This window comes from Scomber japonicus, chromosome 19, assembly GCF_027409825.1.
Source record: "Scomber japonicus isolate fScoJap1 chromosome 19, fScoJap1.pri, whole genome shotgun sequence".
Taxonomy (NCBI): domain Eukaryota; kingdom Metazoa; phylum Chordata; class Actinopteri; order Scombriformes; family Scombridae; genus Scomber; species Scomber japonicus.
Genome location: NC_070596.1, coordinates 23,970,859 through 23,983,284, shown reverse-complemented (window position 1 = coordinate 23,983,284; position 12,426 = coordinate 23,970,859). Strand labels below are relative to the sequence as shown.

At 38.6% G+C, this 12,426-nt stretch overlaps 1 protein-coding gene across 2 annotated transcripts; it reads right to left on the bottom strand.

The window, feature by feature from the left end:
• LOC128380437 (MOB kinase activator 1B) lies at positions 1–12,426 on the bottom strand. 2 transcript variants are annotated; one of them, XM_053340250.1, is made up of 7 exons: positions 12,202–12,426; positions 11,797–11,829; positions 9,737–9,903; positions 6,801–6,894; positions 4,780–4,913; positions 2,354–2,517; positions 1–2,239 (listed from the first exon to the last, which is right to left on the bottom strand). In XM_053340250.1, the coding sequence occupies exons 1-7, from the start codon at positions 12,213–12,215 to the stop codon at positions 2,162–2,164; spliced, it is 684 nt and encodes a 227-aa protein (XP_053196225.1). In that variant the 5' UTR covers positions 12,216–12,426; the 3' UTR covers positions 1–2,161. The 2 variants fall into 2 exon arrangements, with proteins under 2 accessions (XP_053196225.1, XP_053196226.1); XM_053340251.1 differs by lacking the exon at positions 11,797–11,829.

Sequence of the window (12,426 nt, the reverse complement as noted above, 5' to 3'; positions counted from 1 at the left end):
TTCAAAGAGTCAAGACCATCTTTATTTGCCTTGTAAACAGCATAAATCAATTCAGTAGCATTGAAAACCCCTTACCGAGCCATTATTTACAAACATTTCATCAATTATTACAGTCAAAAGGAGAAAAACTGTAGGCAATAGGCTATGCTGTGGGCATTTCATAAGGATGAGATGCTTTCAGGATGACATTTTCAGACATCTGGTGAGCAGTAACATTCGTAATAGTTAGCTAAGGAAGTTGGGGGAGGGGGAAAATATACTCAACAATTAAAACAAACAGACTTTAATATTCAAAAATCGGGAGGAAGGGAAAAGCAGCCTCTAAAAAGACTCAATGCATTCTTTTAACCAAACGCTACCACTCCATGCTCGCTTTAAACTTATTTTTAAAGACAGGTCTAACCCTCAGTATTTACATGTGTGCATTGAAGTATTACACCTCTCTGACAAATTTTTAATAATAAGATATATAAAATGTTCAATGTCACTGATTTCGAAACCAAACCTGAAGGAGAAGCAAATCTATTTCTATCATGAACCAAAATTTAAGCACAAAGGAAAATTAATATTAGATAAAGTACGAGTGAGCCGACTAGTAACCCTTTTTAGCGTTGTGTCAATTATTGCATAGTAAACTACACTTTGAGTTTTTTTGGGGGTGGGGGGGACATGCATCTGTCGTTTGTGGCCTCGCTTCAAACGACTCGGACCGTACAAAAGCGTAAGAAATCTCACTTTGTGCCTTACAGCCGATTTCAGAGGAGCTTAAGCAATTCAACATTCATTTGGGGAGAGGGGGGAGGGGGGGTATGGAAGAGGGAAAGAAACTATGATCAGTCACATGATAACAGCTTCTCACAAAGCACAGTCTATGCAGAATACACATTCAGGCAAGAGAGGTCAGGAAAATTGTTCAAAGTGCTTTATGGCTAGTGAGATAACGAGGGATGCAGCATTAACCAATTTTTTAAAAAAATGCTTGTATTTGTAATATTGAAAAGTGGAGCTTGTGACTTTGAACACAGGTCTATACTTCTATTTATGGACCTTTATGTACAAATTAAGATTTTTCGATGCCTTTTTCTAAAAAAAAAAAAAAAAAAAAAAAAAAAAAGGTTTCTACTTTAAGTTGTAGGAGAGGGGGGAGAAACTAGTCCACATAAAACATGTCACTAGAAACACTCTAAAACTTAATCGTTAATTTTCAGTCCCTGCTACGACGTGACGATAATCTAGCCTCGCTTCTATATGTCCTTTCAACACATTCATTTATCATAACCTGCACAGAACACTTGTTAATAAAGTAAGGATCATGTTGAGGAGTAGTGTGGTTTTAAATAGAGAGAGAAAAAAAAAACAATCAACTAAGTTACAGTACATGTAGATCAGCGGTATAAGAGGAGAAACTTAAATGGGTGGGGGAGGTGGAGGGGGGGTGTAAAATTTTAAAAGTTGTGTCAATCATCTCAGTAGTGTATGGCCTTTTATCTTGTTACAGTTCTCACTGTTGGTATAGGGCAATTATGAGCCATGCTAGGCACTTAGGATTCTCTTGTATTAACAGATGTGGGCGATCGCTGATAGATAGCGATAAACTGCGGACCCAGCTCATTCTGTGCAGATTAGCGGATAATATAACTAGCTCTTGAATCGGCTTTTAAAAGGCTGGCTTAAATTCTTATCGTAACACCAAAAAACAAAAAAAAAAAGAACACTTTCCTATTATGATACAGCAACTTTGCGTACACGCTATTCTTCCCTGCAGGCAAGCTGGAAATCTGAGAGCATAAAAATGCCTCTTGTTGCCATAAATCCAAGTGAGAACAAAAAAAAACATCTGTGCAGTTTAATATAAAACTAATCAACATATATGTATGCTAACCTAAATGTAAGCCATGACTGAATACTGGGGGATTTCTTTCCATTCAGATAAAACCATTTACTCTAATATGTTAATCTGTGGTTTGTTCAATCAAGTGTGTAATCCCTGATAGCATTAGTCCTGGTGCCTTAAACCTATCAAGACCCTGCCTTCTTCCTGGCCTTATTAAAAACATTTCCCCAAATGGAAATATAGTATATACTGCATACATATAGCCAGGGTGGGGTGGGTATCTGTGCAAAAACTAGAAGACCAATAAAATAAGAATTACATTGCTGTTTATCTATCCTTGGTTGTCAGTTTTTCAATCAGCTCCTGTAGTGGGACCAGCTCTTTCCTGTCGATGAGGTTGAACTCCTGGACGAGACAAAAGGAACGAGAGTATTTTAAAAAATTGTCCATATCTACTAGTAGGATAAATAACAGATAATCAATATATATATATATATATATGTTTGTCAGTTTCTTTACCTGAACAAAAAAGATGAAGTGTTTGAATGACGTGTTGAGGTGGGCCTCCTCTTGGAGCTGCATGACGGAGTCAAAGTGCTGGTGGTAGATGTGGGCGTAGACCCTGAACAGGCGCTTCAGGATGGTCTTTGCCACGGACATAAAGTTTCGCTTAAAGGGGACGCCTTGGGAACAGAAGAGAGACAAGACAGAAAAGACTCATTACATATAAAACCAAAGCTGTGTACATTACAGTTACTAGTCAAAATTAACAATTTAGGATTTTTGGAGTTCTAGAGATAACACCTTTTTACCACTCAAACAGAAACACAGCAGGACCAAAGAACCAGGTTCCTTGTCTATCTACGTCTATAGCTACTGTGAGCATGACTTTCTATGCAAACATGACTTTCTATGCAGCTAGTTTACAGTTGAGTACAAGTGATGGACAGTGTGCAAATACCCAAAACATATCAGAACATGCACAGGATCTAACAGAAGGAAACACCGAGCTGCAGTTTGCGGGGGTTCAGGTTGGGGGGGGGGGTTCTCTGTTCGGTTTCAGTAATTTTTCCATTTATTAGGATTTCAGAAAAGCTTGATGATCTTTATAATGATACCATTTACCGTGATATTTTTGGCTACAATAGCATGAAAATTTGACACAGGCATATCTCTCTTTGACATGTCACTAATTACAGGTGGTTTCTTCAGCTGTAGCCTTAAAATAAAGTCAACACTGGGAGGATTAATGGAGTGATTTTTCCCCCCTTTCATTCCTGTTAACACTGCTCATCTCAATAAGTTCAAAAAAACCTCAAAGCATTGACAGCAGATCTAGATACAGATACACCATGTTCTCCTGGAGTGCACATGTCTTCACAGGCAGGCCTCGGCATGATTGAAGGGGAGCGCAAACAATCGTGACTGCTACGGGGAATCTTCTCTCGTGGCAACGGCGTGTAAAGTGCTGGTCTGTAGTCGTAGGAATTTTGATGTTGTTACAAGAGCCGTGTCTCTACCCTGCAGACGTGCTGTGCTGTGCTTCTACCGTCCCTCAACAGCAGGGGTGAAAAGTTACAGCACAGCAGCCTTCTTATCACAGATTGCAGGCAGCTACCTGCAGTATAATTCAACATCAATTATTCAAAGGAAGCTGGTCACCTAAAGGCAAAGGAGTTGTTTTTTTTTTTTAAATGAATCATACCACCAACTTGTCCAATTTGGCACCACATTTGACTATATCAGGAACATCAACCATTTATATGATAGAGAATGGCATTAGTCCTGATGGGGTTTAACATTTTAACATGTGCAACAAGCTTTTGCTCATATTCAATCATAACATGTTGGAAAATGTTCTTTCCCATGCTGTTTAAGCCACAGCTTTACTTCCAGCTTGATGAGGGTTGAGAGGTTTTTTGAGGTACTGTGGGCCCAAAATGAATAGTACATCTATTGATTGCGGACAATGAAGCTAATTCTGTCACCCCAGGGGAGCCCTTTTAGTCTTTGGCTCCCTCCACAGAGATGTACTAAGGGATAGTTCTGACATTTATTTGTGCTGGCTGCCATCCAGCTCTATTAAGGCTCCACCCGAGACAGCACAAGCCTCGGCTGGCTTCGGGGGTTGGAGAGCTGAGGGTTGGTATGTATGTGAACGGCTTTTTCCGTGGGCCTTTTACACTGAATGTATTCTTCTGAAAGCGTGAAATACATTATTACTAGATTGGAACTGCGACTGATTATTCATTTTTTTTCCATCGCCAATGAATCTGACTAATGTTTTCTTGTCATCTTCTGGTTAAAAAAAAAATGTCTGTTGTAATTTCTTTGAGTTCATGGTGATGTCTTCAAATGTCTTGTTTCGTTTGATGAAAGGTCAAACATCCAAAGACATTTGGTTAACTGTCACGCATGAAGAGAGTGAGGAGCTCCAACCAACTGTTTTTTGCATTTTTGCTTAAGAAAAAGTTAGTTGCATGCATACAACACACAGATGTCCATAGAGTTGTGTAATAATGTTGTTCACTTATGTAACACTCTTTCTCTGTAGTCCATTATTTATTTCACATTAATTTCAAGCAAACCTAAAAGAAAAATGAAGCCTCTGTTTTAATTAGTCTACTTGATTACATAAGAACAGCAAACAAACAAGAGTCTGCCCTGCTATCAGGATATATGTGCATAATCTCCATTATATTGTTTTAATATCCATTCATTTTGCATGGCAGTTACATTTCACAGGACGTTGCTTGCTAGTGATGGTCATTATGGTCGACTGCAGAGTAGGTTTTTTTTCTGTCAGACAGTTTCTTGGCACTAGACATTCAGCAGGTGTATAAAAGTTGCTCTTCTTGATAGTTGAACACTAATTGGAACCAGAAACTGACTGAGAAATGACTTTGAGGGGGTGGGGGAAAATAGAAAACAGACACAAAGCATACCGATCTTTGAAGGGAATAGTGTCTCATCGTCGAGCTGGTCTTGCACCCAGGTCATGAGGTAATCGATATACTTGGGAGCGGAGCACTTGATGGGCTTCTTGATGTTGGTTCCATCGGCCCAATGGTACTCGTACCTACAGAAAATATAGAGATAAAAAAAAAATATTCAGAGCAGTCATTCACAACTGACGCCATTCCATACACCACAAAACTTTATGATGAAGCCTCAATTACAAAAAGACTGAAGACTGATTGTAGAAGCCAATCTAACATTTGCGAGCTCAGTTTTCCCTACTAGAGATATCAGCATGTAAAACATCAACTGACAGTCTACTGAGTATGGCAGCTGGAGGCCACACTACTGACCACATCAATTCTCCATCAGTCTTGAATAAAAAGAGTATTCTATTTATTTATGGTAAAAAAGAGACATTTAATCTCTTTTTATGATCCAGAAGAACATTTTATAGAGTATAAAGAATACAGCAACAGGTTTGAATGGTGATTTCTGAATTTTGTAATAAAAACAAGTCAAAGTTGGACATTTTCATACACGAGAATGTTTATCAGCTGCGCAAAAATGTAAAAAAATGATGCGTTTTATCTCTATTTTTGTATATTCAGGGTCACATTAGCAAAAATTCCACCAAGAGGAAATGAATATTGAGTGTTTTTAGAGCTCTTAAATGTAAAAAAGGGTCAAATCTGACCCTGAAAAGTAGGTACGGGTTGAGATGATTACAACATGTGTGCTAGATTTTGAAGACAAACTATTTAATTGTCATATTTGATTTGTCTGATAAACAAGATGACGAAAACACAGCTAAAGTACGACCGCTAATAAATCAAAAAGATGCTGAAAAAACGGATTCATGCCTTCATTTTTCAAGCTGATTCAATCACTGTAATGCACTTTATATGCCTCCCAAATAAACTTCAGCTGATCCATAACTCTGCAGCTCGGCTATCAACCACAGCTAAAAAGGAGAGGAACACATTAGTCCAGTTTTAGCTGCTCTGCACTGGCTTACTGTGAGTTTCAGAGTTCACTTTAAGGGCCTACTCCTCACATACAAAGCTCTTAATGAGCTACAGGCTTGGTGCTAGCTCATTAAGCTGTTAACTTGTTAACTGTTTGCCTTCGAGAACACTGCGATCATCTGCTGCTGGTTTATCGGAGGTTCCCAGCAACAACTGAAAGGAAATGGGGGAAACCTTTGTCAATTATGCCCCAAAATTATGGAAGAAACTATTTTTAGATATGAAGGAAGCCACCAATATTATTAAAAGAAAGCTAAACACTTATCTCTTTACTTTAGCCTTAAATTAGCTTTTTAAGCACTACTGATGCACTACTGACCTTCTTTTAAAATGTTGTATTTTACTTGATTTGTATTGTATGTATTCTATTGTTCAGCTACTTCTACTGTACTATTTTAAACGATTACTTATTAAAATGTTCCATCTTATATTACATGAACGCCTCCCTTTGGAAGTGTTAAAGGCATGTCCAGCTGGGAGGAGACCCCCGGGGCAGACCCGGAACACGCTGGAAGGATTACATATCTCTCCTGGCCTGGGAACGCCTCGGGATCCCCCCAGGAAGAGCTGATGAGCTTGGCTGGGGAGAGGGAGGGAGGTCTGGGTTTCATTACTCGGCCTAATGCCACTGCGATGGATGGATGGATGGATATTACATGTTTCTTTTTCTTTGTTTTTTAACACTGCTTTATGTTCCTTCTAGGCTCTTTTAATGTGAAGCACCCTTTAATGTCTTTTTGTTGTGTTGTAAAGCACTTTGAGCTGCATTTCTTGTATTAAAGGTGCTATACAAATAAAGTTAATATTATTATTTAAAAGTCTTATTGATCCAAGTAATGTTGCTGTATTCCCACTGACTCAATCCCCTAACCATCACCCTGTTGGACCATGTCAGATCTAGATGAGTAAAGCTCAACTGGTGGGCTGGTTTTATGAGATTGGGAACCCCCCCCCCCCCAGACCTGTAATGACAAACTTACTTAGGACCAGCGGACATGACCGGACAGCTTTCCTCTGTGCAAAAGTCTGTGATGGTGCCGTACAGCATGTTGATCTGGTTGAAGAAATCCACAGCTGGAAAAAAAAAGAAGAAAAACAAATTAATAACATATTCAAATCATCTCTGCGTGAGACTAAATACCAGCTCAAACAGTCGGCGTCATGTTCCCCCACCGCCCCCTCCACCCACGGCTTTTACACCCACCCCCACTTCACCCTGCCCGGTCCAAACTGAAGACCAGTACGCTCTCCAGTTATCTGGCACAAATGGTGTTATCACTCATTCCCAGAGGCATACAGCCAACTCTGGCTTTCCATCAGCCGGTGAGATCCATTTAAAGAGTTGGCAGCGTTAATGCTGGTGCTCGATTTGCAAATCTCACAGGGGGGAGGAAAAAAAAACCCCAAAAAAACATATTGAACAGCTGATATGTTTTAATTAAGGTCTTGTTGACATTAGCTCTGAGTCCAAAACATTTTTAATCATAGCCTGGTGACAACCTGACTTAACTAAACTTTAACTTTTAGTGTCTTCTAAAAGCCACAAAGGTTGTTAAACTTATTACAGGCTCAGCTGCTTTCCAATGACCAGTGTAGGAAGTAGAATTAGAGTTACCTCCATTTCAAAGCAGCACCATACTAACATTTCATTTCACCTTCTCTCATTAAACTTCTTATTGCCCTGCCAAGTCAGCCAAGAGTGAAAACCTCTCCTCCTGGGTGTTAAAGAATGGGAAAAACTATAAACAATAACAGGTGTGTTGTCTCTGTCGTGCTCCCAGCTGGTAAACATGTTGACTTTGCCATGACAGGTGCCAACGTCCTCATCACCATGACAGATTTTTCCTAAGGTCTAAACTGGGAGCTGTATGCAAAGAGACAGCGGAGCCACAAGATATCAGAGATGCTCCGGGGATAGAGAATAAAACCGATGGTATTGTTCAGTCAAAAGAGAGAAAAAACCACTAGTGATTATTCTGTAAAACCCCGCTGGTTTCATTCTGGTCTGGGAGCTTTGTTGCATGTCATAACCCTCTGTCAATCAATTCATCTGTATTTAAATAGTACCAAATCATAATACAAGTTATCTCAAGGTACTTTTCACATAGTAGAGCCAGAGCAATATATTGGTATCGGCATATATGTTGTCCAATGTGCACCGATATTTCTTTATATAGGCAGCATTTTATGTATATCTGTTCATTTTTTCTTAAGTTCAGTTTCAGTGTACTGTATTAATAGTTAAACTGTATAATATCCTGCCTCCATTACATATCTTTACACAAGTGTTTGATAACCACATTTCAAAAAGATGTGTGTGTTACATAAATATTCTGTTTTTCAAAGATTATCAGCAGATGTATCGATATCAGTATTTTTTGACTCCCTAATATCGATACTGACATCAGCCCCAAAACTCCAATATCGGTCGTGCCCTATCACATTGAACAGGTCAGGAGTGTACTCTTTAATTGAATTTAATGTAATTTAAAGAGACCCAATATTCCCCCGTGAGCAGCACTTGGCAACAGGCAGCGAGGAGGAACTCCCTTTTTAACAGGAAGAAACCTCAGCAGGCAGAACCAGGCTGTAGGTGGGCGGCCATCTGTCTTGATCGGTTTGGAGAGATACCTAGTCATTGTTGCTATGTATTACAAGTAAAATGCCCTCCCCCCCCCCCCCCAAAAAAAAAACAAGTGCTTCACGCGAACACAGATCATGAGGAAAGTCATCAGTGGTAGCAGAAGTTACACTCACAGCAACTTCCCTTCACTGTAAACACTAAAATAACTCTCAGTTCAGTTTTGACCCTTGTCCTTCTTTTCCAACTAACTTCCTACTTCACTGTGATGTAATGTCACAAAGCTACAAAGCTACAAAGCTAAGCCACTTAACTGCGGCGAGATTTAAACGCTAATAAGTCTGTGAACTTGTGTGAGAATTTCTGTTCATTAGGGCCTGAACGATATTAGATTTATGGGTCCAATGCCGATACCAATATTAAGAAAGTTAAAAGATTCTGACATCAATATATCAGCTGATAATCTTAAATGGCAGTTGGAATTTAACATGTATATATTAAACTTCAATTAAGTAAAAAGGATCAAATATACATAAAATAAACTCTATATATCTTTAAAAATACATATATCGACACTTATCAGACGGCATAAACACTGATACCATAATATCTATGATGGACCAATATTGGCCGATAATATTGGTAATGTTGATCGATGTATCAGTCAGGTTCTACTCTTATTATGTAAAAATCGTGGATAAATATAGTCATTATATTCCAGTTTTCACACATCTGGGACTACAAAATGGATCAAAACATAAAAAACATGAGTTAAAGTTGACCCACTGTTCTTGTAAATAACTTCAAGATACTCAAAACCCACACTCACACCAGGGAAACAAAATTAATCCTAATCTTTTACGTCATAATGTAGTAAAAATATTCAAATAGAAAGCTTTATTGAGCTGACATGCTGAGCCGCTGAACAGCTCCATCCCTCCCTAAAGGCGCTCTGACGCGAGAGGAAATTAAGCTCCGACTTGACCAACCATTAGTCTCAATTTAGAGGAAAGTAAACAAGGCCCTCGCAGCACAGACAATAACATCTATTTAACATTCACAGTGGTTTTTCCAGCATGAATGCACATGGTCTTTAGAGGGGATGCCAAGATCTTAACACAGCGATAGTTCACTTTCAAAATGACTCTCCATGTGGATTCATTGAGATTTCGGGAACAGGAGAAAAAGAGATGAGAAGAGGAGAGGAGAGAAGAGGAGACAGGGAGGTATAAAAATAAAAAAAGGCATGTGAGGTCACTTTTCCAGGAACCCAAAAAAAAGGGTGTATCAAAGGAAAAAAAAAGAAGGGAAAAAGGTAAACTTGGCTGTGCTTACTGTTGACTGCGACCCATTCATTTAAGTCTTCGCCCTCGGGCAGCATGACTGCCATGCGCAGGTTTCCACTTCCCAGTGTGGCCTCTGCATGTTTCAACAGCTCGTACTGGTGAGAACCCTCCGGGATATTCTTCTTGGGCTTGAATGTCTTGGAGGAACGATTTCCACTGTGAGTCACATTTTTTTACGAGAGAAAAAGAGAGAGAGAGAGACAAATAGAGGGGTAAACACGGAGGTAGTCAAGACAGATATGATGACAAATCATGAGTTCATGGGGCCCGGACGTGAGGAACTTTTGTTAACAAGAAGTCAAGATTGTGTTTTTTTTTTAATGTTGGCAAACGAGCAGTCGATGACTTGATGTGTTTGGCAGAGAAAAACAGAATAGTGAACAGAACAAGAGTGTCTGTTGTGTAACGAGGCCATTTGGAGAGGTGCTGTGTTCAATCTCTCTCACTGCCCCATTAAACAAGAATCCATGAGAGTAAATCACAACATGGTAGGTTACACAAGTTTTTCTTTTAATTAAAGCCCCAAAGATTTTGAGAAAATATCTAAATCTCATTGTGATATGATTTGCGATATTAGAGGGTAACATCATTTTTACCCCATGATTGTCATTTTGATTGAGAAACTGATTTTTGACACATATTTCGCATTAAAAAGGATACGATCACAAAAAGTATGTCTTAAAACAACAGTCAGTTGTCCCAAAGAATCCTGAAGAGGTATTCCCCTTTTCATACTGGCTATTAAAAGATCCCCTTCAAATGTTTTTATATGAGTCTTCTTAGCATCAAATACCCTCTTTGTGTTTCCTTGTTGAGCTGTGGTGGAAGTATAGTAACACAAAGAGGGACTTTGGCACATAAAAGACTGTAATGTTGAAAGAAATCTACTTGATATGACTCACTTGGACGGCTGAAGCTTCATATTAAGCTTCAGATAAACTTTTAAATGCATTTTTGCACAGAAGGCCATTTACATTATAAATGCATTATAAAAGGGATCTTCTAATGGTCAGTATGAACAGAAGGAATGATTATGACAAGAAAAAAACAGTTTTAATGTTGATTTGGACATCTGATTGTTGTTTAAGACAGACTGTAAACTTGTTCAACTTATATTAAAATCAACATTTCATCTGAAAGCCTATTCAGATGACAGCCCTATTGAATTCGGCAGGGCAAGAGAAAGATTGTTCTTTTATTACAATACATTACAAATGTTACCTATGACTAGCTGCTTAAAATTAGATGTACTTTTGATCAATTTAGCATGAGATAAAACATCAGGAATTAGCTGTAGCTAATTCAAATGAAAACTGCAACTCTACTACAGGGTTCCCACACATTTTTACCATTGAATTTCCAAAACTTTTCCATAACTATTCCATAATATTTAACCCCATTTCCATGACTTAATTTAACATCATAGTGACTACAAGGCACAGTAACAGGTCCTCTAACAGAGTAGATGTAATTTCCTGTACTCTGGTGCCTGTTTTGACACTTTGATCTCACTAAATGATGGGTGCATTTTATAATTACATCCCAGAGCAAGTGTTTGGCCCCAGATCACAAATTAGATGATATTAAAAAGCTAAATATAGAAGTTAATGATTAGTATATTCATTTTCTGACATGGTTAAAGTGGGAGGCCCAAGTTCATGCAGCCTGTCTCATATCTGTTATCTTTGATATCAGAGCAGGTCATCATCATCAATTAAAAACTTTTCCAAAACATTCACCTAATTTCAACCAATTTCCTGATCTCATAACTTTTCCAGGAATTTCATGACCGTGGGAACCCTGCAACTAAGTGAAACTACAACATGATTATCTATATGACAAACAAACACCGTGTTAGTTTTGTTTTTTTAAACTCAGCTTCTTTTTTGTTTCCTTTTCTAATTACCTAAAAACATACTTGCATCCTCACCAGAGGGCGCATTCAGTATGTTTCTCCTACGCCCTTTCATTTCATCCACACGCAGGCTAGATTTCATTAAATGTGACCATCTAAATGGCAATGTCACACAAGACAATCATGATACTTACGATACAAAACAATGGATAAGAGGTTTGTGCATCCTGTAACATAAAGGCAAGATTAGCTCATGACAACAAAGTGTTCACACCAGCAACTACCCAGGCCAAACCTCTCAGTTAAATATTGATCTGAGGTCGCTGTTACAGAGGTTATAATTTCATGGCAACTATTCTTTCATTGGTATTAACAAACAATCATTACCAATGCTTCTTATTATTAAAGAAACCAACGCGAATTACGTCAGATAGTCGGGGTCAATTCAGGAAATAGTCTTAGCCCGTGTACTAAGGCTTTAGCTAGCACAGCCAGTTAGCTACGAGGTAGTGACATTTCCCCCAAAAAAACACAACTGCAAAGCAAAGACAAACAATAATAATAATATACATTCATCATACAATCAGGTGTAAACTCACAAAAGGAAGCTCATGATTCCTCAGACTGGTGAAAATGACTCTGGTAAAAAGCTTAAAGCGAGCAGAGTGGAGGCGTCTTCAAAGAGGGTTTCCTCGCTGTTCTTCTTCAAGAAAATATCCAAAATAAATATCACCGTAACATAAATAACTACTGAGTTAGTGTGAGTGTAAATAGGTTGATTTTAAAGACAAGCTTGGTTCACTGTCTGCTGCTCTGTACGCTGA

Excerpts from the sequence above, each read along its gene's own strand:
- LOC128380437 (XM_053340250.1), bottom strand. Across the intron at positions 9,904-11,796 it reads CTTATCCATTGTTTTGTATC|TGGAAATCGTTCCTCCAAGA; the intron begins GTAAGTATCATG and ends TGTGACTCACAG. Across the intron at positions 2,240-2,353 it reads ACTTCATCTTTTTTGTTCAG|GAGTTCAACCTCATCGACAG; the intron begins GTAAAGAAACTG and ends TGTCTCGTCCAG.